We start from the raw sequence: 27464 nt of genomic DNA on the forward strand, positions 1-27464 counted from the left end.
AAGTTTTGTATTCGTCTTATTCAAAATGTTGAACCATGGCAATAAATTAAATTTCCAATACATGATTCAGATTCATGTGTAAAGTTAGTTAACATTGGTTCTGTGACGGCAAGGCGAAACTGCAAAAGCTTCAATCTGTCAATAAGCAGAATGAAATGATCACTTGGAAAACAAAATGGAAAGCAATTACACTTTTATTAAGAGACTAATTAAAATCGCTTTTTCTTTTCTTCCAATATAAATCTGTTTTTAAGAAAACACAAGGCTTACTGTACATATTTACACATGCAAATCATTTTTTTTCTTTTGTCTTTTTTTAAAATAGTTACAAAGGGAGGAATTTGTTGAAGCAAAAGTTGTTCATGCATCAATTTCTGCTTTGTTTTTTTTGTTGTTGTTGTTTTGTTTTGTTTTCCTCAGTGCAAACGTAAAGCCCACAATTCCAAGAGGTGTGTGTCTGTTTGGTGGGGTGGAGGGAGGGAGGCAGGGCTTGTGGTCAACATCAGTGCTGGGTCCAGAGCCTGAGGAATCGTGTTATCGACATCCGCTGGCCAGGACATTTTTTTAAATTATTTCTTTATTTACCCCCCTTTAGCCAGGTAACAATAAATGACGACTCACACCCTGGACAATAATGGTGCTCGAGACATAAACGTGGAGTCTGATTCATGAGGGCGTGCAGACACTTGACCCTTCTCCTCAACTGGATCCCATAATAGATCCCTTCTTGTAATGAGTTTATTTTTTTTATAATCAGTTATGAGTATTTACAGTTCTACATAGTGTTATTGGTTTTATCTTCTGCTCGGCTGTTGCTTGAAACACAGTTCCAGCTTGTAGAGACACATGTTATGGAGGGGAAAAGCCTTTTATCGGCCGGCCGGTGCCTCGTTAGCGGGGCGCGCGCCCGGGCTGCTGTCACATTCCCTCTAATTGGGTTTGCTTTACCTCCCACAGAGCCACCGTAGTCATTACGCAGCACGCCGTTTACAGGGGAAAAAAGGAAAAGACATTTATAAATTTAACAACAACAGTTGTTACGTGGCAGGGTGCTGAAGCAGCTGCTTCGGCTGCGGCGGGGGGTGAAGTTGTTCCTCAACCAGCCGGAGAATTAATCAGTGACATATTCCCACCGTCAGGGCCACCGTCGATGACAATGACTAAATCGAGGGATCCGGTTTTGTTATCGTCCTCCTCCTATGTCGCTAAACGGGACGAGACTCAGGCAGGTGTTGAATCCGCAGCCGAAGCCTTCAGTCGGACCGTCTCTGGGTCGGCGCGGCTCACACGTTGGTCTCCAGCCCCTGCAGCCGGTTCATCCTCTGCATGTTGCGCTCGATGGTGGCCTGGCACGTGATCTCCTCGCCGCACTCTGCAGGAAACCACCCCGCCTCGCCGTCGCGCAGCCGCTCGCCTTCGTACCAGCCTGAGGGAGGGAGAGAAAGACTCGCGTCAAGCCTCTGCTTTTGGAGCGCAGATTATTTTCTTCTTCTTTGTTTTATTTATTTTTTTTTTTTATGTTGTCGCGTGAGAAAGCCTGTTGCTATGGTCACCATAGCGGCAATTAACTTCCAGGCTTTTGGGTCGAGATGTATGGGGGGGGTTTCAAACACATCAGGTCCATTATGTGAAAGAGATGTGCAGCAGAAAGGGAGAGGAGTGTGAGTGCATGATGAAAGGAAATTAAGGCAAGACGGTGAAAACTCAGAGGAACGGCGGCGCGGCTCAAGTAACCAGATCATTAAAAAGTTCATTTATTCCAGTAGTTCAATTCAGCGGGTTCGATTTGTTTCCTACGGAGGTCTGCAACCATAGTGATACAATTTCAGAATTTATTTAGGTCAATTTAGATTACTTTAGATAACAGCTAAAAATATATATGTATATATATTAAAAATAAATTAGTTGAAAGGACACGGACAAACTCTTAAACAGCGAAGCTCCTCATGCTCCTCAAAATGCGTCTTGGTCTACAACCCCCTCGCAGCTGCAGTTGTTTTCCTTCCACTCAACATTTTGTGAGCGTGGTTACAGTTTAGCAACGATCTTTTGTGGTCTGTCAACAACTTTTCCCACGATCGTGTGGACCGTAGCGCATTTCTGTACTTCTGTCTTCTGTTATTAGTCTTAAGTAATATCCACAGTTTCTAAGTGTGGCTCGGCTAAACCTGAAATATTTAAATCGGTGTGTGATCTATCTAATAAAATAAGTGTCGCCCTCATTGAATGGACAGAAAAAAATGACTTCTTAACGACGTTGCGGCCTGTTGAGACGGACGAAGATACATTCGAGCTGCGTAGGAAATGTGAGCGACGTACCGTCCACATGCTGGGAGACCAGCACCACGTCGGCCACCTGCAGGGACAGCTCGTCTGGCTGCTTCGCCGTGTACGTTCTTATCACCTCAACCTGCGTGACATCTGGAAGAAAAGAACCAAAACAAAAAAAAACACACAGCCTGAAGTTTGTTCTGAAATTCACAACATTGACGGTCAGTTTCGCTAAAGGGCCACAAGGTGGCGCAATGAGCTCAAAAAGGAGGATTTTGTTTAATTTATTTATTTTGAGACGACTCACTGGTTCTGTCGTGTCTCCTCTCATCGTTGTCGTTCTGGCCCAGGGCACTGATCCAACGGGCACGCTCACTCCTAGACAACAACAAAACATGTCTTTGAAAGACTTTTCCAGAGTTTCACTTTTAAAACAATACAGCAGATGTTTAACACCTTTCGTTTTCCACAGGAAGTTTTCCCTTCCCTCCCTCTCTTCTGCGAGAAAGCGCCGAGATAAAACGAGCACAAAGGGCCGATTCTCAGCGGAGGACAGACCTGCTCTTGCTTTCTTGCAGACAAAGTAGGTGGAGCCGCGCGGGTCGGATCCTGTGCAACCAGATACCATCTCACCTGCTCCCAAGAATTCCCACCAAGCAGCGGGGGGAGGGGGGAGAGGAGAGGAGAGGACGGGTCATTCAGACTCAGGTGTTGGTGGCCCCCAAACACGGACTGTTGCACAAAAGTAGCGGGCCAGACGTGAGTCAGATCTCATTATTTTTTTTATGTCGCACATGGAGCACAACACAGCAGCAACAGAGAGACTTTGCGTTTGTGCTGGTGATCAAGCTGCAAACACAGCAGTAATCAGAGCAGCAACCTTTGGGTTTTAATTGTTTCCATTAGGACCTGTTTTCTTTTAGTGTTGACTAAAAAAAACCCACTGTGATTATGTAAGGAACTGATAAAAGGTCCTTCAACCGATGACTGAGGTTCAGGTGCCACTGATAAAACTGCTAAAATGCTCCATCACACTATCCTACACTTTTATGTCCTGTTCGTAAAAAGCCAGAGAAAATGTTAGACGACACATAGATTAACACAGTGGTGCCCCTCCCACACCTGCTGCTGATATTAGATGGTTGCTCTATTTCGTTTTTGGCAAAAATGTTAAATTTAGCTGGATTTAAATATACAAAGAAGTGTAATTTACAAACAGCCTCTCTTAAGATACGCATCTCCTATAAGTAAAGGGATGGTTACCGACAACCACACACAATCATCCTTTAAAAACCCCTTTAAATCACACGTATCAAGACTTAGAAGCACTACAAACATCATGTGTTTCTCATTCAATTTCATGGACATCAATGTGCCTCCTGTGGCTGAGACAGCTGTTTGCTTTTCTCAACAGCCGGGCCTGCGTGCCAACGGTCGGGTGTTTGAGCGCGCGAGGCAGACGCCCCGGCAGGTCGGCCTCTCGTTCAAAACAGCTGGAACAACCAACAAATACAAGCGCAGGCATCGGCAGGGTCAACGCATGCGAGACGTACTTAGACTTGTGCGGTATGTGCGCTGACAGCAGGTGCTTTACCCCCCTGCCCCCCACCGCCCTCTTCCCCTCCCATTGACTGAAAAGCCTGTGCAGAATCGGTCTATTCATTGCAGTGAGACTTCCTCCGGCTTCAGCCATTCATCCTGCCGATGAGGAAGGAATGCCAAGATACATAAATCCATTGTGAAAGGCTCGGATTTCACCTCTGAAAAGAAGAGAGTCTCGCCGGGCGGATTGCAAAACCTCTTGCACACAAGCGGCTCGAGAGTGATGACGGCCCCCTTCTCTGACCTTCCTTCCTGTGTCGGATGACCCCGACATCACCGCCCAGACTTTTGGGTGTTTCCCTCCAACCGGTTTGTTTACCCTCTCGTTTCGGACTTCCACACGGTAAAGCTGCTGCTCTAAAGCTGTGAAACTATTTGCACTACTTTTATCCATCACTGCATAACAATATGACAAATAATTTCTGTTGTTACTGCTATAGTCAGTATTATACAGCAGATATGGCTATGGAAATTAATAAGACAGACTTTTACATCATCCAGAATGGGATGATGTAAGAGAGGTGGGTGCAAAAATAGCCACACCTGTCATCGGACAGAACCTGTCAGACGATACGAGGTAGGCCAAAAGAGAAAAGCTGCATGCTGTGCCTTCACCGAGAGACACTGCACCGATTCTGGCTCAGCTCAGGCTCATCGTTCGTGTTCCAGCAATAATCATGAACACTGGGACTTCTTAATTACTGCTCAGACACAAACGCAGCGCAGTTGTGAAAATCCCCGAGCATCTGCGGCTTGCACGTTCCATTTCCCATCAACGGCTTTCCCATTATCGCATTTAAACAAAAGCAGAGAAGATGAAGGGGGGGGGGTAACAAAAGAAAAAACCCAAAACGATCCAGTGTGCAGAACAGAAGCACCGACTCCCTTCTCTGTTATATAATCGGTTCTGCTCTCTGCCACAGCTGAATTTCGGCTCTGTTTTCCTGCGGGCTTCTGAAGCCGCTCTGTTCCACTAATAGACGAGCGCTATTCACCGATTCTGAACACTAGACACAGCAACAAGGTCACGGGGAAAGCATCCCAGCATGCAAGCAGAGCAGAATGTCAACAACAAAAAAAGAGGGAAAAAGTAGAAGTTCACACAGGGAACCGTCTCTCTGATCCATCTCTAAGTTCCTTGTGGAACGCTAAGCAGAGGTTTCGCAGACACGGGAGTAATGTCAGTGAGTGGAAATGAAAGCAAAAACTGCCAGATGGGAAGAAAAAACTCAAACCCACCAAAACCCATTTCTGCAGTTTTGTTTCCAGAAGAAAAACAGACGAGCCTAAAGTCAGAATGTGAAGAATTTCACCCTGGAACGGCAAACATTCACTGCACGCAAAGTCAGCGATAAAAGGAAACATAACGGACAATGTTTTAAATATTTTAAGATAAGAATAATTTCTTTTCCAGGGAAGTAGATACTGAAAGAGAAATCTTACAATTTTTGTCACCTTTGCTCTCCAATCCATGGTGGTCCACAAAAAAAGGCCTTAAAAGTTCAGTATTAACTCCATTTCTTCTTCATTTACCTCCCGACTGTGCCATAAAATTATGTTTACGTGTTTATTAAATGCTTCAACAATTTTACATCAGGTATCGTACAGGAAGGTTTTCTGCAAATCTATCACTAGTCTGTTTTGACTGGACCAGATGACCAAATCATTTCAAATCACGAGCTGAAAACTTTTAATCCACATAATTACTTTATCGGACATTAAACTCATCAAATCCTTGTGTGGATTTAGCAGAAAATAAGCTCTGAAATATACAGAAAGTTAAAGCATATGACGAAAACTGAATCTGAATTTATATTTTACAGTTATGCCAATTTTTTTCCTGCTGGAGAAAGTCACCACATGCTCCAATTTGAGGGCAATTTGGAGCAAACGATTGACAGTCTGTTGGAGTGCCTGGGAAATACACATGCATGTGCGCGTGAATGTGCAATACTGTGAAGCAGCTTGTCATTCTCTATTTGTGAAAAGCGTATGGGGCACCAGAAGCTGGTGACAAAAAATTAGCAACAAGTCATATCAAAACACAGAGTAAACTTGCTGGCATTAGCCTGAGACTTCAATGAATTATTCAGCATGAAAGCATTAGCAGCAAGATTATGACGAGTTAAGATTGGCTGCATGCATCGGCTCAGATATGACTCACTGAAGCCGTTCACGTTTTATTTGTCAGAACCTTATGATCGCTTTCTTCATTGGAGCGGATGTCAGCCTGCAGAAGCTGTACTAAGTATTGGCTCGGATTAGTACTGGGGAGGGGGTGAAAAAGAAGCTCTCTCGTTAAACTTTTTATCTATTTTTAGGTGGAGCTGCTAACAGCCTCCCTTGTTTAACTCCCAGCCTGCTGAGACAAGACTCCATGTTGTGCAATTTTTTATTTTTTTTTCCACTAAACTTGGGACGACCGGACGGGACGGTCATCAGAAAACAAAGAGCTCACACAATCAGTCCTCTTTGTGAAAGAAGAGGCACGCAGACTCTGGGCAATGTGTCGAAGGATCGGGAGAAGCACAGGAGCAGAGAGTGGGTGGGTGTGTGTGTGTGTGTGTGGGTGTGTGTGTGTGTGTGGGTGGGTGGGGGCACGGCCGTGGGAAACGGCCAGCTTAGCTGCTGTCTGTTGCTAAACAACGGCTTAAACAAAGCCCGGTTACCGCCACGACACTGGACTGTTGCCAGGGTCTCCCCCGCCGGTTTTTCTGGGCTCATTCGGGGTTTCGGCGAGCTGTGCGACACACACCGTGGCATTGGCAGCCGACTGCTGCAGACGCCGCCAGACGAAGGCTTTTCCACAGCAACTGGTGCAGCAGAGAGGACGGTTGGGCAGCAAGATTGCATTCGGATGATGTCACCGACACAAACCAGTACCTGTTGAGTTTCATGTTTTCATTGGAGTCTAATTTAAAAAAATAATAATAATTAACGGCCACAATGACATAAAAGAAGCTTAAAAGAAAACATTAAGAGGGAGGATTTATTAAATATTGAAGTTTTTTTGGGGAGCAAAGGATAGAAAAATAGTGAAAAATATTACATGTGCTTCAAGGCTAAGTTGAATAGGTAGGCTTCAATGTCTGGTAAAAGCAAAGACAGGAAGGTGTTAGCAGCATTAGAAATGTCCCACACAAAACATTTCTCCACACAAAAGCAGTAAATCACAGCTTCTCCCGTCAGAAGACGGAGGGAGTTTCTCCAGCTGCATGAGAGTGAGGAGGAACAGTGAAGACTCTCTTTAGCAAAGCTTTGAACCGCAGCGGATAATTACAGCGTACGGCATTGTGTGTCTGTGCATCCATGCATGTGAACCAATGTGAAGCAGATCCCCCTCCTTTGTTTGGGTTATTTAATCCGAACATCCTCACTTTGCTCTGTAATTACTGTATGAGGAGAGATGAAGTTACAACCGGCTGTTTTTAGGACTTGGGCTGACTTTAGCCTAAATTACTTGAAAACAAATGGCGTAGGGACACTGACTGTTTTATACTCTCTGTGCAAAACGCCAACATATTTCACTTCCATCTTTCTATTTGTTTTCAGAGCAGATTGTTACTTTAATGAAGCTGAAACCAGGAGGGAATTCTGTCTGTCTGTGAGTCAGAAGATGCAGACAGCAGCACATAATGGACCTAAAAATACGACTTGCGCTTTTTCACACAGAAATTCAGACAGAATGTTAAAAGATCTCAGATCCCCTCTGCTGTCTGAACCAATAGCCATAAGATGAGCCTTCAACAGGTACAAACACGCAGGAGTGATGGGCGAAACTCATCCACTCCCGCTTAAGGCCAAGGGTCGTAAATGCTTCAGTGAAATTTGAACAGGCAAGATGGCCAAATTAAAAAGAAGGGGAGAAAGAACAAAAAGCAAGGCACTCACTCCGACTCCGTTCCGAGGATCATCGCCACCTTTTCGCTGGAGTGGTTGCTTCGGAAACACAGCCGGAAGAGGTGGTTTGCGCCGACCTGCCGCGAGCTCAGCATGCTCGTGGGGCTTTTGGCCGGGGAGAGGTGAACGTCCTCAGGCTGACTGCTGCCCACTTGGATCTGGTCCCGCAGGGCGTAGTCGATGACCGTGTGGCTGTCCTCACTGGTGGAGAAAGAAAGAAAAGGCACAAAGAAAAAAAATGCTTGATAAACATTTTTGGACTCGAGACAGTTAATCTGTCTGCAGGTGACGAAGTCAGCCGCACACTTCAGTTCTTTGAACTACAGCCACAAACTTTAATATATTTTATTGTCGTTTTATCTGCTATGACAAAAAAAGACAAGAAAAGCATACTGTAAGGGGAGAAAAGGCCACCCGCCGTTCACTGAAATTTGCATTTCACCAAGTAAAAGTTATTTTTAATGGTGGCAAACGAGGAATACAGCAAACAGCAGGAAGGAAAACTGTTTCCTTCCTGGAAGTAGTGCACAGGAACAGAAAGAAATGGTGGAGTGGCTTGATTTGACTGTTAAATTCACTAGGATGGACGTATTTGCATCATCAAATTATTACTTGGCAGAGCAACAAATACGGGTCTCAAAATAAAATTGACAAAACAACATTTTATTGGAATTGAGTCTAATTTCAATTCCACAATCCAGCTGAAAAACAACATTCTTATTCTGAACGAGCGCCTGCAGATTAGTGAGCTCATTGATTTGGTTATTTTTGTCAGATGGCCCAGCGTTTGAAAGCAAAACTAAATATCCTTTGGCTAATGTGGTTACATTGTGCTTTGCACGGATACATTTAGCTAACGTTTATCGTTTTAAGAGTTTGGGCTTGCACCAGCTAGTTGGACACATTCAGAGTCGCTGCTTGGGTGAGATTTGCGACCATGAAACTGAATCTGTTCAACACGTTCTCAAATACAAGAGTAAAAGTCGTTTGCTTAAATAAGCCTGGGATGCGCCCGTGATCCAGAGACAAGCAGGAGAAAAACACCAAATAAAGCCGTCTCTGCAGGCTCTCTTATCAGAAAGAACCGTTAACATTTTAAGTGATGATTTCCTTGAACCGCTGTTTTATGTTTGGAAAGCTCAATCTCAAAGTACAGAAGGTGCAGACAGCTAACAAGCCACACGCACAGTCTGTCCTTCGGCGGCGTGGAGGCTTCATGAATTTTATGCAAGTCAGGAAATATCAGCAGAGAAGCTTCGGAAGAAGAATTCAAGTGAAGACATGACATGAGAATCTCCAAATCCCATTTTACCAGCTGAAACAGCTGAGAACTAGCATGAGAGCTTCAAAGACTTGTTTAAAAACAGAAAAACAGATGCGCATGTTGGTAATGAAGCCATGGTTTGAGTAGTGTTCAAACAAAGAGTCGGGTCAGGGCAGAGTTCTGATGTGCTACACTGCACACAGCTAACCGCTACACATGGACGCTCAGGTGATGCAGGTCTACATTTACACTCCGTTTTGCTCTTTTTGACTGTAAGCAATTTAGCCGCGACACCTAGAAACTAAATATGACATTTAGAGTAAATAGACGCATTAATTATATCACAAAAGTTTATTTTGAGCTTCAAAAATGATTTAATGAAAATCAACAATGAATGGAATCTTTTATCTAATGAAGTAGAGATGCTCCAGTCATTGATTGATCGGTTGCTCATCTGATTTACCTTCACTCAGCAAAGATAAAACAACAGTCAAAATGATGTAGAGTTAGAAACGTTTCTCCTCCTGGTCTTCCTCACCAGATTGTTTTGGAGCACCAGCATTTTTGCCTCCCTGAGGACAAATCTACCGGTGAAATTCCAGGAATGCCATTCTTGTGACATGGACAGGATGGGTGGGGACGTCACGTTTGCACGGTGAGTATTCATGAGTGATCAGGCGAGCAGGTATCGTGCCCAGCAATCGCTATAGAGCAGCTCAAAGGAAGCGGGAGACAGCTGCAGTCACATCTTGACACAAATGCGGAGGATTATAAACACCGAAAATGATATAGGATGAAAACTACCCTAAGGTTTAACCAAACAAACACACTGCTCTGGATTAAGGGAGCTCAGACATCAACCAAATGTTTCCGCATACCGTGGCAGCTTCTGGTTTCCTGATTTACACTTTGCTGTTTGGCAAACAAACCGGGAGTCGCGCCGTCTCTTGGGCGGATGAGACTCCGGCTCTGAGAAGAAGAGCTTCACGTTCGCTCATGTGAATGTGGCAAAGAGACAGAGAGGTTTTCATCTCCACTGAATGTACAGGAGTAAAGACAGATTAGCAGGATGGACTTGCTCAGCATTTCACACCGGTTGTTTTGAGTTCAAAAAGGTTGCATGTTGAACTGTGACTGGTTTCAAAGAATCAGCATCCGTCAGTTTGCGGCCTTTTAAAAAACGGAGTCGATCTTTCTCTTAGTATTGTGTAATATTTTGGTCACACACCCTTTGCTGACGATGTTTTCCGTAACATATAATTACATTTTTACATTTCCAATCTGCTTAGCATCTTTTAATACCAAAACACGACAACCCCATTATATCTCAGTGCTAGAGAGAGAGATATAAGGTCTTGACATGAGATGTGATTTCCAGACTCTAGTTTTAAATCCTAGAAATCTGCTTGCAAGAAGTTACTCATTACTTTCCATTGAGGCAAAGCGCTAGCTTTTAAAACACATAAAATGTGGGTGAAACTAACGCAGCTCTTCCTACATTAAGAAAATAAAGTGCAAGATAACCAGTAGATACAACATCGCTTCTACCACTAGTGTCGTTATCTAACACTACCTTCGTCCTGAAAACCTTCTAAGGTCAAAGGTTATTTTTCTCCAACGTTTAAGTGTCTCGGTTCTGACCCTGCGACACCTTCCGAGCATTTTGAGGAATACAAACGGGGCAAGAAGAAGCAGAAAGGTTTTTGAGGCAACGGTGGATTTAGCCACACGATGGACCACACACTCTGGGTCAGAACCAACGAGATCGTTGTTGTTTTGTTGTATCGGAGAGGGTGTATGACCTGCTACTGGCCTCGTGAACCTCCAGTGCTTTCGGCGCCGCAGCTGGAGCACGGCGGGGTGGCGTGCCACGGCGCGGCCGCGGCTCTCCAAACGGTACAAACCAATATTATAACAGCTTCTCCCATTCACACACACACACCCACACACACACACACACACGCCACTGATTCCAAAGCACTCCCTTCCCAAACACGCAGTCCCTGACGCTTTTCACTGCCCGAGTCTGCTGTTCCATATCAGATTCTCAGAAAAACATAAGGAGGAATGTGTTTCAGTGTTTCTTTTTCTCTTTTCTTTTTTAATTATTGGGAACTCTCAGTCTGCGAAAAGCATGGCAATCGAATCCAGACACATGACAAGAAAGGACAGGATATTTCAGAAAATTTTTTCACAAGCATGCGATTGAAACCACACGCAGATGAAAAACACAGTTTTACGGACGTTCTCTGCATATTTTTGAATGTTTATTTTTGCTGTTGCCTAAAAATAGAGACATAACTATGTACTCGAAAGCACAGACGACAATGGAAAGACTTAAGAGTTAAACAAGAGGGATTCATACCCTTCTTGACAATTAATGGAAATGAATTCATGGCTCCTGAAGATCTAAAACATTATTATTATTTTTTTTGACGTATTTTAACTATTCTTCACCAAATTTGAGTTGGGACTGAACCACTGAAAAAAAAAAAAAAAAGTTGTATTAGTTAAAATCAAAAAGCTTACTTTTAATCTACTCTGAGTCTGAATATCTTTGGGCTTTTTGCAGCAGTAGGAGCATGGAAATGTTTTCATTTGGCCATTTTAGACTCAAGCTGCTTCTTTTCTCCCATTAAGAGGCCTCTAATAAACCCTGGATGCTTATGTTCTGTGTGATAAGACATCTCCACCTTCAGATTTTTCCATTACACGAGTCGACCGTCAGGGATGTGGCTCCTATTACAATCTCGGTCTCTTATCTCAGAAATGGTCTCCAGTAAAGTTATACAAGCACCAACTTCGAGATACCGAAAGTGCTGACGCTGAACTTGAAGCACTTTCCACATTGCCTGGCAACCTTAAAAATGTGTAAAACACAATAAGATCATGTCTTCATGTCTAAATAACAGAGCGGATATCGTCATACTGAAAATGTTTAAGAATCCAACCGTGGGAGAATGGTTTTAATGAATTGACATCTATTTAGAAGGAGTTTTGTAAAAATGTATACATTTTCCTATTTCAAACATTTAAGAATCACTTTATTCAGCAGAAATAAAAGCTTAATGATTTATCAGAAAGTTTCTATAAACCTGGAACGACTGGTTCGTATTAATGGCATTGCTTCTGAGCTATGAAAAATAATCCACCTGCAAAAACACACCAAATACTTTTTGTCTGGTTTCCAGTGTAAGCATACTTAGAAAAAGACAAGACTAACCTGGAAGTAACTTTTCAGCTAGATGTAATGGCTTCCTTCAAGTCAATAATTGCTTAATTTTTGACTTATGTTTTACGTAAAGAAATCTGCCAGTAATAAAATCAATATTAAGGAATTATTGACTTAAAACAAGCTTTTATAGCTCAGTAAAGTTATTCATAAATGTTATTTTAATTGTACTAATAGGTCGTCCGTGTTCGCAGGCTCACCCCTTCTTCTTGGTGACGATGAGGACGTCGTTGAAGAGGAAGAAGTAGACGTGTTGTCGGGATTTCCGCTTCGTGAAGATGCCGCTGTCCTCCACGAATGCAGTCAGCTCGCCTCTCTTCACCATCCACCTGGAGGACGAGACCAGCGGGAAAGGCTGGAGGCACAAAAAACACACAAAATGGAAATAGATCAAAACAACAAACTTAATAAAGTTGCATTCAATTCTGAAGATTGCAAAGTCCCTCAGCTGGAGGACCAAAGGTGGATCAGCTGTCGACACGAGAGGCATCTGTGAATCCCAAACGCTGCGACAGCTTTTTTTTTTTTTTTTCTTTCCCACACTGGTCAGACACTTGAGCAACAGATTAAGTCGGAGCATGGAAATGTTTTCATGCTCTGAAACATTTCCCTGCCTGCCACGCCTTGTGTGTTTAGTGAGTGTGAAGACCTGTGCCAAGTGTGCGCATGCTTTACGTTGCTGCGGATACATGTGTGCGTGCAGCTGCATCGCGCCACTCGTCTTGCCCCTGACATAAAATGCCGTTTCAGGCCAGTTGTTGAAAGGCAGGGAAGGGGACGAGCAACATTTAGCGACCAAGTACGAGCCAAATCGTTGTCAGGTCAACACACAATAGTTCAGCGCTAAAACATGTTTGAAGTCCAACAGGACAGAGAGAAGAATCCCGTATCTGTTACTCAGTGGAAGCAAAAGGAAAGAAGTGCAACAGCAGGATGGGGGCGCAACACAAAGTCTTTCAGATAAATGGGAAAATGTGCTCAAGTATAAAAGTCATGCCTTCATGTTCGTGAAACATGTTGCCAAATAATAATAATAATAATAATAATAATAATAATAATAATAATAATAATTGGGACAAAAAAGTGCTGCTTTTAAATGAACATCTCAGTCCATTGACTGTGATGACAGACAAGTTGCTCGTGGCGTAAAGTGTAAACCTGCTCTGATTTGTTCACATTGATTTGTCTGGTTAGTCAGGAGCAGCGCTGGTGATAAAAATCTGGCTGGCCACAGAAAACGATAACGCGTGAAAGTATTTCATTTCTTGGAAGAAATGAATGAAAATGAATGAATATGAATCTCAACGAATCAGGAAAAAGTGTTCAAGGACATCCAGCGTTTGGAAAAGGAGCGGCACAATAATAAAAAACAAAAAATCAAAAGCGAATGACCTTCAAATTGATATCAGCAAAATTCTACCGTATTTTGAAACAGTTGACAACAAACAAATTGAAGTTTTACAATTTGTTTGCCTCGTTTCCCGCAATAAAAGTAACTAAACTGGATACAAAGTCAGACGTAAAAACATCACAGAATGAGATTTGAATCCGATTCAGCGTCATCTCGGCTAATAATACACAAAACACGTCAGTTTGGGAACAAAATATTGCCACCCGCAGGCGGCTTTTATTTAACTTCCTCGTTTACTCTAATGGGAAGTTGTTACCTTAATCTTGAACTCCAGCTGAGTGTTGATTGTGTACATCATCTCTGTTCTCTCCATCGTGCGGGCGCCTTCGTTGCATTTCCTCACCACCTGCTCACACAGATGAGAAAAAGATAATGACAAAAAAAATATATATATATATATATAAATATATATGTTTTCAAATACAAAGGATTTAATGCTGCTCTGCCTCTCTGACTGCTTTTCCTGTGCACTGCCAGTTAGCTGGCTGCAAGAGGCTGCTACTCTTTTAACTAACTGAAATGACTGTATGAAAATATTTCAGATGTAGACTCAAAATGCATAATTCATTGTTGTTTTTTTACTTAAAAACCATCAGTATAAGGGATGTGTGTATTTTATGTGTTTACTTAAGCTTTTTTGAAAATTGCAGCAAAGCACACGTACATATTACGCAAATAATAACTTATTTCATGCAGTCATATAAGTCGCTTTCCCAACTGTTTTACATAAAAGCTTCTCGATTTGTGAATTAGGATCTTTTTACTCCAGCTCATCATGACACGAGAATCTGACACTGCTCTGTTTTTCTTTACAATTATTTCAGGATCTCGTAAGTCTACTACCAGACCAGGAGCCGCAGGAACCAATCTGTTTTTCCATGACAGTCTAGCGGTGATCCATTAACTTTATTTCATTCTTGACATTTCCATAATCATCAGCCCCTTCCAAACCAGGCTCTTCCAAATCCCGATGATTTGTTTTTCGAACAGCGCGTTACTGTGCTGCAGCACAACATCGGAAAAAGAACTAAAACAAAATCAACATGAAAACAAGAAAACAATGCAAAGATCATTGCATTGCGAATGACCATTAAGGATCGGTTTCATTTACCGTCAGCTGAATTTACCGTCTATAATAAAACAATATTTGATTACAGATTCCATCTGATAAGCAAAGAGGTACCAAACAAAGATACGTATGTCTTTACTTGATTGTGGTAAAACAGATTTCACCGGGAATAAGATGTAGAACTATCAAAAACAAAAATGAAAAGATAAACAGACCACCAGAAGACGTAAATATATTCCATTTCACTAATTTGCAACTTTATCCAGATATTAGACAATTTAATAAAATGAAACAAAAAACAAAATAAAGCACCAACCTTGCTCACGGCTTGCAAAGCTTTCTTGCATGTTTCGTAGCGTGCCGAGTCTTTTGACGTCTTCTGACAGATGGTCTGCAAAACACACACACATGAATACAGACGTTTCACATTAAAAACGAAACAGTTGTGGACAATAGCCCACTCTCTCCACTATGCTCATGCAGAGCAATAAAATAAGACTCCTAAAACAGTTTTCTGTGTTTTGCTTTTCTGTTTCAAATTAATTTTGATATCAAATATAACCTCAGCATGACCACAATTGCATTGGACAAAATCAGAATTGGTTATTAGAAGACCTGCAAAATCAGAAATCCCTCAACTAGAACCCATTCTAGTTGAGAGAACTAGATGAAGTAGGCTAAAAGTTTATAAAAGTTTATAAAGGTGCAAAAACTCTATAAAGAATTTCAAAACAAATAGGAAAAGGCATTGACATAATTGCAGCCTAGGGAGGGTTACACGGCCTGTTCTTTCACACTTACTCAAATAAAGCAGACTAACCCAGCATGCAAACTCTGGTTTGTTGAAAGCGGGTCAGACAGTTCTGGTATGTGAGCGTGCTGAAGCTTAGGGAATCTTAGTGAGAACTATCCACAAATGAAGGGATCGTCAACAGGTCGTGAACTTTGGAGTGGGCTGGCCTGCAAAAAGGACTCCCAAAGAGAGAAACTACACTCAGTTACATCCAGTGTGAAACTAACACGACATTTCAGAGGAAGAAAATGCTGAAGGGTGGGGTGTGGCAGAAGTCAAACACAGTGGTGGCAGAGTCATGCTTTGGGGGTTGGTCCAAAACCCCAAACCATCAGACAAACTGCAGGCCACTATCAGTGCAGTTTAACTTCACTCTGCAAGACAGCTCTGAAAGGGGACGGTTGACTATCAGAAGGAAAATTGTCAAAACATCAGCAAGTCCAACTCGGAAAGGCTGAAAGAGCGGGGTGGCCTAGTCAAAGTCCAGACTTAAACCATATGGAGAAGCTCTGGCTTCTCCTCAAACAGTCAGCTGGTTCACAAACACACATTAATGGTTCTGAATTAAACCTGTAAAGACGAGTTTGCCAAACTTCCTCCTTGGGAAAGTTATAAAATGACCAATTCGACTCAATTCCTGAGTTTCGCACAAGGCCAGGTTGAGATGGAAGGATTATTTTCCCAGTAAATGGAATTGTTTGCTAACTCCATTGTGCATTTATTACAGTTATCTTTGCTTTAAAAAAATGTTTGCTGATCAGAAATATTAAAGTGTTACAATAGAAAACAAATGAAATCTGTAGAGAAGTCTACAGATTGTTCAATACGCTGCATCAGCAGGGACCAAATTCTGGCACTGTGGGAGTAAACAAACAGAAATAAAACTTTCTCAGTACAAGCATAAACCCCAAAACCCCTTTGGGAGCCACTTAAAAAAAAAAAAAATTATGATGAGAAAAAAAAGATAAAAGGGAGACACAGGGAACTCAGTTCCAACAAGAAACAAACAAAACGAACAAGTGAAAATGAATCACTGGGGATTATCAACGGATGACGCGAGGTCACGGAAACGCCTCTGCGGTTAGAACGCTCTCCGCGCGCAGCCAAATAAACAAAGCGTTGCGTAACTCCAAGAAGTCTTGTCATTCCTCGGGCCTGAGCTACTGTGCGCCTTCGGTTCACTCACGTCCAAGAGCAGAGGCAGGCGAGTGATCCTCTGCATGGGCAGGATGAGGAAGGAGATCATGGGGAGGCTCCTGCAGTCTGGGTGGCCCTCCAACCTGGTCAGTACCTCCTTGAAAGCAGAATTCTTGGCACCGCTGAAAGGAAGAAGGCCAAATGAGAGGAGCAGGGGAGAAAGAGAGAACGTCCCTGAGGAAGACATCTGTTTTGAATTTGTTCGCTCGGTCACTCACACCAGCCTCTGCAGCGTTCTCTGCTGGTACACCTCATTGGAGCAGTACTTGATGTAAGGGTCGAAGTTTGACTCGGCGTGCTTGCAAACGATGTCACTGATGTCATCGATGACTATGCTCTGTTGGTGTCTTTCCTCCAGCTCCTTAAAGAACCTGAGGCACGGTTGTAAAAAGAAAAAAAAAGAAGAAACCAAAGGTTAGTAGGCCATGAGCTGCCATGATAGAATGACATAAAGTTATGACCCCAAGGGAGGAAAACACGTGACGCACTAATGGACGCAAAGTCAGGATACCGAGACGACCTGCCAACGTCTTACCTATAAAAACTCATAGTGAGATCACGAAGCGGAACTCCCCGACACTAAATATAGATAAAAGCCAAGCAGTAACCATTACATAGATGCGTTTCCTCTTCCTAAGCACCAACAGATGGCCGGGTTAATGACACGCCATTTGTCCGACTTCAAGAGAGCGAGTGTTTTTGCTCGCCCTGGCTTAGGTGGCAAACAGGAAGCGGGGACACAGACACAGGATGCTGCCCTTGACCTGCTAGACCAATGTCCGAGCTTAACTGGAGAAGCAAATGAGCAAAGACCAGTTCCTTCACTCAACAGACCCATTGCAGGGTTTGTTTGGTTTTTTTTTTTGCTGGGAAACAGTACTTCTTGTGACTATGCGGCCGTTTGCAAATGTCTAATTTTGTTCTTTCCATGATGTCTTGATGGCCATGAGTCCTAAACCCAGGCCCTCCATGACCTAAATTAAGGACATTAAGAGGATCAAAGTTCCCAAAAATTAGACCAATAAGTCCAAACGGCTACAATAAATTGCTGGAGTTAAATCAACACGCGAACAAAGACATTTACAGAACCACTACTGACAAAGAGCACGAATTAAACCGCATCCTGAATCTCATTAAATGTTCTTGTCCCAGTTAAATGGTAAGATTTCATATAAAACTTTTATTAAGTAAGCCATACCAAAGGAAAAATACACAAACAGGAACCCGCCTGTGTGTAAAGGAAGGAGTGGGGGTGGGGGAGACGCACGCACGCACACACTCCCCATTATACAGACGACACAGCATCCTGGCTGCAGACAGATATTACGCTCTTGTTTTGCAAAACAAAAATTCAAATTTGAAGTGAAAAATGTTGCTTAACCGGTGTCGCAGGGAGCAAGCGCACATTACCGTGTGTGTTTTCCACGAATATGTCTGACGAACAGAAGTGAGATGGGTTGCAGCCTGTCTACAGAGTGGATGAACTAATATTGAGTCATTCAAAAACGCAACAATGAATTTCATCAAGGCAGTTTTAACTCGTATGATTTCATGCACTGATTTTTTTTTTTTTTTTTAAAGATGAGCGGGTTGCAGATCTGCTTGACAAGATGTAGCAAGAAAGATTCAATGGTCAGTCTGCAACATCTGGCTCAAAATGGCCTTTAAGCAGGTGGATATTTCGACAGCGTGTCGTGGGTAAATTTGTAGAGACAAGCTGATGTGTTAAAGAACAAAATACAAGAGTTTACAAAACCACATGCTTCCCCCCCTCTGGGTTTCCATTTTCTCATTTTATGTGGCAACTCACTGGTCACGTAAAGTCACCCAGTGCTTACACAGTAACCAAAGTGACCAAAGGTTGAGATGCTGGTTGTGTACATCAGAGTTCAGCTTTATGGCATTCTGACAATATTCACCTAACACCAAACTTGCTAAAATGATTCTCACATACTAATCGATGTACTTGAAGTGTGTCAGTTGCTTGTTATAAGACTAAGTGAAGAAAAATCCAACGTGGGATTCCACAAGGCTCCGTTGTCAGAACCCCTCTTATTTTGTTTAGAGACAACTTTCAACTAATATGATCGTAACAATGGAAGAATAATGCAAGAACATATTCTCGAAGATCAATAAACTATACATTTTGATGAACATTTAAACATTTCAGCTGGAATAATCATTTTAAATATCCGAAATGAATAAACGGAACAACAGAAACAACAAATAGAATGAATTCTGAAGTCTCTGTCGACTAAATTGTTTTTTCCAAAAGAGGGATAATTGAAGCCAAAGCGCCAAACACAAGACAAGTTTTGGTAAAAAGCGAGAGAAAAGAGAAAAATGATAAATCAAACAAATGAAAACGATTGCGTTTGCTTTGATTTATTGTGCGATTAACTGATTTATTGTCTATTGTGACAGGCCTGGTTCAGAATGTGCTTAATTTAATAAAGAAAAGACAAAGGTTGTTATTCATTTGGCCCCAAAAATGTTGGGATCAGCTGTGTAACATAAGATACACAAGCTTATAGATTAGTGTCTGAGGTCCTTGCAGTTGTGTAAAAAGCCAGTCGCAAATGTTATCCAATGGGAAAGTTAAGGCTTTTGCTATCACCAATCTTCATTTGTTCTTTCTTTTTTTAAAGAACCTGTTTTTTTTTGTTGTTGTTTTTTTTCCCACTTTGAAATCCACAACAGAGAAAAAGAGAGAGAGAAAGAGAGAGAGAGAGGGAGAGATGGAGAGAGAGAGAGAGAGAGAGACAGAGAGAGAGAGATCACGTCTACAAGCAACTCTTTTGGAGAAACAACAAATGTTGTCCCTGCTGAGGGAGCAAAGATTTCCACGGTCTCAGCTTTTGTAGCCTCTAATGGATGAGTGTTTCCACTCATTTGTGAGATAAATGGAAGCTCATCGTGACCTCAGCCAGGAATTTTTCAAAACCAGTCTGAACACAAGAGCTAATAAACCATAACAGACAGCTTAGCCCAAATATTTCCTTGCAGCTAATTGTCGTTGATACTTTGTGTCATAACAGTGGAAGCCGGCTGTCGAGTTCTCAGTCGTCTGTCAGTCGCTGGACGCCTGATTCCGAGTCAAAGAGAAAATAGCAAGCGATGAAATTAAAGCAGCATGTCTGCAGCATGGAATTGTTTCATTCACTCAGTTACGTTTACTCCAGTAAGTTTTTGGAAGAAGTATTCTTACTACGCTGTACTTTTCACTTCCGCTTGAGTCATTTTGTTCCCGCTGGATGAAAAACAAACATATTTTAGCCAAAAACTCACCAGACAAAACACACGCCTGCAGTTTTTGTTAAAGTTGTGTGGTTTTTTTTTTTCATTGAAAGAAACGGATTTTGAAAAAAACAAGAAATCTTTTGCCTAGTTTTGTTATTTGTTGTTACTTATTTAAATTACTGTCATTTTCACCCTTAAAACACCAAAATATACACTTAACTCTATATTTTGGTCTGTCTGATTATGTAATTTTTAAATAGTAAATGATCAATTTTGGGTAGATTATTTACCAAACCCTTTTTTTCACTCTTACTCGAGTAATTTTCTGGACGGCTACTTTTACTTTTTTACTTGAGCAGAAACATTTTGGAGTAGTGCTATTCTTACTTGAGTGCAATTTCTGGACACTCTGCCCCCCTGCGGAAGCAATACTCATTTTAGCGAAACCATTTTCTCGTCTCGCCGGAGAAGTAAACGATCGATTCCCCGAACAACGCCAGACGTACTTTTTGCTGGCCTGGCAGACGTCTGAGATGTTGGAGAAGAGGTGGTGGTGTTCGATCTTGCTCATCGCCTCACTGAGCTCCGACGAGTTCTTGAACATACGGATGAGGATCTCCAGGCTGTGCAGGTAGGAGTGCTCCGACGAGATCACTTCGAAGATGGCCTTAAAGAAAGAGGGAGAGAGAGAGAGAGAGAGAGAGAAAAGCAACCCGGATGAAATCTGACGGGAGGAAAGACGAGAGTTTTCCCCGGGGCCCTGTCGTCGACGCGACTCGCATACCTGCAGACTTTAGTCACGTCTGGAACGTCGAAGCAAACGATATTCACCCGAGAAGACTTTTGAACCAGTTGTGTCTGTTTGAAATCTGACTCCCATACTCACAATTCATTGCTGTAAATGACAGCTTAATAGAGCGCCTCTCTAATCGCTCTACTTTAATGGAGGGGTTTTGTCGTTGTGACACAAATCACAGGTACAAACGGACATCTTATCCCGGTTTGTAAGAACACTTGAGATTATTTTGCGGTATGGAGAATGAAACACAAGTCCTACCTCTTGTCTTTTGCGCTCCTCCTGACTCAGCTGTTCGGCCAGGGCATTTTTCTTTACCTTAACAAAAAGTACAATTCTTCAATTAGAAGGTGTTTCTTCTTCAATTATTACTCTTCTGTTGAGCGTCGGCTGGTGTTTGCAAAGTGCATTCACGAGAGAGCTGCTTGTTAAAATGGGAGTATTTGGCACAAATTCATTCACTCGCTCTCTCATTTTAAATGTATTAATTGTCGTTGCGATACAACAAATGCAACAATTGTCAAAATTTTTAAAAAAAATCTGTACTAAAGAACGAAATGGCTTGACACAAATAAATACCATGGGAACAAATCCAATAAGTAAGTAAACATTTTTATCCATCCATACCTGTCTGTCCTTGCGGGGTTAGTGGGTGGACTGGTGCCCGTCTTTTGGGGTTCATTTTATTCCAGTCTCAATTTTTTTATTGATTATATTTTCTTTATTTCTCTTTTCAGTAAAATACAAGAAAACTAGTATCTTGAAATGGACTAAGAGTGGAATAGTACTGAAATTTAAGGGAAAATATGCCAGAATGAGACTCTAAATGGAATTGAAAACCTCATTTTAATAAAACACTACTAGCACAATTAATTAAAAAGAAAACAACTCTAGTTTTAAAGGTCACAAAGTGGGTCAGGGTCAGGGTGACGGGTAGTTTCCACATCATGAGTGACTGTTTTTCGCAAAAGAAAGCATGCACAAGCAGCCTAACTGAGCTTTTCTAAAAGTACAAAAACACCCTCCAGCTGAGCGGCGAAATGCAGCGACAGGTGCAGGAGCTTCACTACATCCCAGCTAACAGCTCCAGGCAAATGCCTCGGTGGTGACAGGGTCAACCAAAGCACCTCATTCCATATAGGCAACATTGCACCTAAATAAGTATTATACTTTCTTTCAGGCCTTGTTCCTGACAAGGTATTTTCTTACTGTCACCGACTTCCCAGCCTGTTTGAGTCTGACGTGAACGGAAGCGAAACCGCCTCCTCCAGAAGCGGCGTCAACTCTGTGGCAGTATCTGCCCTGCAGCCTTTGAGCCAAGCAACAAGGACAAGCATGGTCAAACATCTTCAGCGATCTTTCAGCTCCCTTCAGACGCGCAGATATCAGTTTTGTGATTTATTATTTATACTATGTGTTTTGGCCGCTTCCCCGTTTCAATATTTTTTAGGCAAAGGCGACAACCTTCCAGGCAATGCCAGGTGAATTTACCGTCATTTGTACAGTACAGGGTGTGACTGGAACACAATCAATTAGGTGTCAGCATATAAGATGAACCTGTTTTATTTGCTCACAGTTACACCGCAGGAATTAAACTCTGGGTAAGCCACGCCTTCTGAAGCTTTTAACAGAAAGCTGGAACATCATAATTTCTTGGATTTGATGTCCCATTTGAAATTTAAAAAACAAAAAGACGCTGAAAAGCAAGGCAGGGCTGAGTGAGATGTCCCGATAAGCTGTGACTCACTTGAAGACAACCTGTATGTCTGGTTCTTGGAATCAAACCGAACTAAGCCTCCCATCATGCCTTGACAATAACAGCGATGCTTCACCATTCCCAAAAAATACAAACAAACAAAAAAAAAAAACAGAAAAAAAGAAGAAAAGAAAAAAAGGGGCATGACTAAGACTCTCCAATGTGAGATTTACAGAAATGCAAACCGAACAGACACGATGGAAAAAAACTCTTAGCTCAGAAAAATACAGGCCAGTCTGGTGAAGATGGTCTATGCTCAAATCACATCCAGATCTATTTACAACTAAGGACCAGCAGAAAGCATTTGCAACCCTTCACTTTTTCCCAAATTTGCTACAATACACAACTAAAAGCACAGACGCAAATGATTTCCCATGCTTCAGCCAGTCAGCTGGAGTCCATATGTAGTCATTTTCAGTCAGTCGTTTTCATTATCAGAGCAGAAAGAAACTCCCTGCACACCTAAGAGACAAGACTGTGTCAAGTATCCTGAAAAAGCACCGCAGTCTCCACGGTGCAGAAATGGAAGACGTTTGCAACCTCCACAGATCTGGCAACCCAACCAAACTCAGTGGTCACTCAGGATAAGCTCCAGTACTTCCTCATGGGGATGTAAGAACCGGCTTTAAGTTCAACCCTTGATGATGCACATCACAATCCAATTTTCAAGAGTGGCCAGATGGAAGCCACTACTCACTAAAAGCCTCATTGAAACCTTAAATTCAGCAAAAAAAGCACCTGACAGGTCAGACAAAACAAGAAGAAAGAATATATTTTTTGTTCTGAATTCTAAGAAACCAATCGTCAAGACAGAATAGGTACCTGGTTGGAATCATCCCTACTGTGAAGCACGGTAGTGGTGAGATAGTACTGTATTATTCCTTGGATGTGAATACTTAGTAACCCCAGGATTAACAAACTGTTGAAAAAATGTATTATTGAAAATGCAGCTTTATAACACAGGAAAACTGAAGAGTGGTGGCTCTTTTAAGTACCAGCAACCGTTTTGGTTTCTAACTTGCTCGCAATGCCTCTTTTATTAGTCTTCCCAGAAAGTTTTTGAAACACACTAATTAACTCCAACACCCAGCTTTCATCCCAAACTTGCGCAACAAACGAAGAAAAAAGATGGTGATGAAATGGATTTGGCATGATTTAATAAGAATAAAAAGAAACGATAAATTAGCTGACTCGCTTCCGATATCCCACTGTGAAGATTCCAGTCCGTAACTTTATTACGCAACGGAGGATCGTCCCACACATCCCTATGGGGAACATTTTGAGCGTGTTTGCAGCGTGAGTATGAAGGGCTTGTCAGTTCACTGGAAAGGCGCCCAGCAGCAGTGCTTCCGAGACTTCCTCTGACTCTTGACGGACTGTCTGCCTCTGAGGCCGAGTGTGTCCTAGAGTGAGCTAGGACAAACAGTGAGTCCCAGAGAAAAACAGAGGCAAGTGGGAGGATGGGGATGAAATATGGCTCAACTGGTTGTGACAGCATTCTTTGGAGCACTGGGATTCCAACACTTTGCAGCCACAGCAACCGGATTGTGAGACGGGGGATAGGTTACGCACAACTACTGCGGGATTGTTTGTGTGTATGTGTGTGTTTTAGCTAACCACGCTCAGTTGGCTCCAAGAGGTACGTATGGGTCTGTACTGCACGACGATGCCCTGATCCGGCTTCGGTCCCCTTGCATCAGCGTCCTCATCGGAGTCATTGTGCAGGGCTTTCTCCTGGTAGTTCTGGTAGAGCTCCTCTTCTGAAATGGGTTTATTTTTGTGACAAAAAACAGTGTTGAATTTCAAAGTAAATTGACATTAAATGGTGGAATGCATGAAAAACAAAATGACCCATAAGCACAGGTGTTACCTTCACTGTCAAATGTCAGCTGAGACGTCAACTTCTTCTTATTTAGAGTCTGAAAGCGAAGAAAAAAACGCAATCAACTTTAATTGTGGCGTACCAAGGAAGCATGTATCTACAGTGTGGAGACAGTGTCTTATTACATCATCACCGCCAACAAATAAGTTAATTGTTTTCCTACAGGGCTTTGTCCTAATCCAAGCTTGAACCACAATGGTCAGTCTGTGTTGTGGTTTTGTGATTCAGACCTTATCCCCTCCTGATCATGTAAGTTTGTGTCAAAGCAATCTTTGTGTACAACAGTACGTTAAGCCATTAGAGAGGCTGCGATTAACCCAGTCAATAAACCCCAACCAGCTACAACAAAGAAACTAAAACGTATTCAACAGATTACCAAAGTTTACAGGGGCTACGACTTGTTGACTACAGAGTGAAGTAAAAAGAGTTTTGTGACACGTTTGATCTGCACACACCTAACCAGAGTGGCTCCTAAATGTTCATCCACCTGTTAAAATGCCAGGTTTTTGCAGCCTACATGAAAATGTACTTTTTACAAAGTTGTCCTCTCCTACTGTGTCTGATATCCAGTCCAATTGAAAAAGAAGACAAATATACCACAGGGGAGGAAAAACAAGTAATAATTGTAACAACCTTGTTGCATAAATGTGCATATCCTGATAACAATACTTGCTAAAGTATCTTTTAATTTAAAAAATTAAACAAAAAACTTTTTTACTAAAGTCTTTAGCACATCTATGGAACTTGGTAATATTTTTCCATTCTGCTCTGCAAAAGTTTTCCAAATCCATCTTTCTGTTGAAAGAAACCCTCTACCTACTGCTACTAAAACAACAATTCACTGTTAGCACAGTGTTGTTTGCGTGCCCCTCTCTTAAGAGTTAACATACATATTGCAATTTTCCTCTTTAGGGTACCCCAAATATATTCATCAACAAATTGGCCCACCTTGTTTTTCTTGTTGCTTTTAGTTTTATCCATCCGAGGGCTTGAAGACTTTGAAATCCTGGGGCTTGCAGCTTTTGGTGCTTCGGCACTTGTTGGACTTAAGGTGGCAAGGTTTGTTGAGCTGTTGAGTGAACCAGGATTTTCAAGCCCTTCCATGACAGGCATCTTTAACTCAACCGAGGTAACGTCCTTGTCTACTTCACTCACAACTGCCCTCCTGTAAGACGTACTCCTCAAACCTCTCCGTAATGCCCCAGGGCTTTCGTTCTCTCCCTCTGCCTCTTCGGTGTGGCCCCCTCCGGTAGAAAAGTAACCTCCTGCTTCCACCATGCTAAGAACTTTCACTGCTCGTTTGGAATGGTCCAATCCCAGCCGTTGGGTCCCAGTAGGAGGCGCCTTGGTTTGTCGGACATCGGATGCCAGACCTTTGGGAATAAGCTGCTGGGTGCCCATCTTTAAAGCAGCAGGGCTGTTGGTGCTAAGGACAATGGTCGGAGAGGAGGATGCAGCAGGTGAAAGCGACGGTGATGTGGAGAAGTTGGGAGGGAGTTGAGAGGAAGAGGAGGAGGCGTACAGGGTGTCGTATGAGGATGCTGAGGAGGTTGTCTGACACTGCAATGAATTCCCTCTGTCAGCTGGTGAAGGGGAGCGGGGCGTCGGAGGGTCTGAGGAGGTTAAAGACGAAAGTGAGGGGATGCTTGAAGACGAGCTGTGAGAGGGGGTGAGGGTACCGTACCCTGTAGATGAAGAGCTAGATAATGATGACTGTGAAGACAGCTCGTAGTGGTAGTTATTTGGTGAGTGTGGAGAACAATTGTCAGTAGGAGTTTCAGGTGAGAGTGTGTTTGTCCCAGAGGAGACATGGTCTTTCTCCAAGTCAAGATCAACAGGGTTTGTGGTTGACCTCTGCATGTCCTGGTGATGATTTTCAGAGCAAACACTTCCATTCTGGTTATTTCTTTTGTTGCTACTTCCATTACACACCCTGTTGTCCAGTGTGGCTTTTTTATCCTCAGCTTTAAACTTGGGCAATGAGAAGCGTCCACTGTAGAGGCGCCCAATGCTAATGCTCCGAACGATTCGCTTTTTTTCCGAAGGTCTGTGCAAAACATGCTTTAACACCATAGTGTTTGTGTTTAAAGGCTGGGGCGGCTGGCTCAAAGTGAAGGAGCATCCATCGTCCCCCACAGGGAAGTCTGCAGTTGTGACCCCGTTTACGTGGTAGCTCACGGGTCGTGGCTTGAGTTGGTTCGAGTCTTGGGGACCTTCACTGAGGTCCGTGCGCCGCCTCCACAAAGGTGTGATGTTGTTGTTGGATAAATCCACATCATTTCCCAAATCCATGGCTGTTCTTCTCTCTATCTGTGGTGAAACGCAGAGATCTCAGTGCCAAAAAGAATACAAAAAAAAACAAAACACCCTCGGAGTTAAGATTTCCACCTTTGAGATAAGCAAAAGAGAGGAACACCGGTGAGCGTCAAAGAGCGCAGAAAGCGTCCAAATTCACATGGATTTCTTATTAACAGGGTTCAGGAGACACCAGCAGATACCACAGTCAAGACACATCAGTGAGCAAGCTGCTTGAAACTGAAGGAAAGTCTGTGAGAACAGTTGACAGTCCTTTTGTACTTGCTCACGGTGGTGAAATGCCCCAATTACAAGTTCCAATCTGACAAGATGATGTTAGCGCCAAGCAATTACTGTAATGCCACAAGGGAAAACTGTGGTACCAGGCAAGAGTTTAGAGGTTCCTTAAATCTCCTGTAAATTTTGAACTAAACTTGGTTCCAGTAGTTTTAATCAGGGATAAATCTTCTCAAAACACGCAGGCAAAGAGCAGATAGTCACTTTCCACGGGCGGAGGGGAGTGGAGCGGGGAATCCAACAGCGTTCTCCAGCAGGTTAAAGTCCAACTCACCTCTAATCTGTCGATCTGGAGCAGATCATTGTGCCAGCGCTCTGGGGCAAACAAACAGCTTTATTGAGCGAATCCACCAAGGCGGCGAAAATCCAAAAGCGCCCAGCTCAATAAACGGATCCCGTCGTTTCAGTTACAGAAGTTTATCTGCCCGATCCGAGACTCCTGAGCGCGCCTCTCGAAAC

At 42.7% G+C, this 27464-nt stretch overlaps 1 protein-coding gene across 3 annotated transcripts; it reads right to left on the bottom strand.

Annotated features, from left to right (window-relative positions):
• Positions 1 to 176: 176 nt before the first annotated feature.
• LOC129370014 (rho guanine nucleotide exchange factor 26-like) lies at positions 177 to 27464 on the bottom strand. 3 transcript variants are annotated; one of them, XM_055045759.1, is made up of 15 exons: positions 27280 to 27464; positions 25362 to 26723; positions 24402 to 24450; positions 24149 to 24291; positions 21037 to 21093; positions 20486 to 20646; positions 16958 to 17110; positions 16729 to 16861; positions 15066 to 15140; positions 13937 to 14026; positions 12470 to 12624; positions 7765 to 7974; positions 2579 to 2649; positions 2320 to 2421; positions 177 to 1426 (listed from the first exon to the last, which is right to left on the bottom strand). In XM_055045759.1, exons 2-15 carry the CDS (start codon positions 26703 to 26705, stop codon positions 1284 to 1286), a joined length of 2886 nt encoding a protein of 961 aa, XP_054901734.1. In that variant the 5' UTR covers positions 26706 to 26723; positions 27280 to 27464; the 3' UTR covers positions 177 to 1283. The 3 variants fall into 3 exon arrangements, with proteins under 3 accessions (XP_054901734.1, XP_054901733.1, XP_054901732.1); XM_055045758.1 differs by having other exon boundaries at positions 25362 to 26801; XM_055045757.1 differs by having other exon boundaries at positions 25362 to 27464.

Source organism: Poeciliopsis prolifica, unplaced genomic scaffold (genome assembly GCF_027474105.1).
Source record: "Poeciliopsis prolifica strain line A6 unplaced genomic scaffold, Auburn_PproV2 SCAFFOLD022, whole genome shotgun sequence".
Taxonomy (NCBI): Eukaryota; Metazoa; Chordata; class Actinopteri; order Cyprinodontiformes; family Poeciliidae; genus Poeciliopsis; species Poeciliopsis prolifica.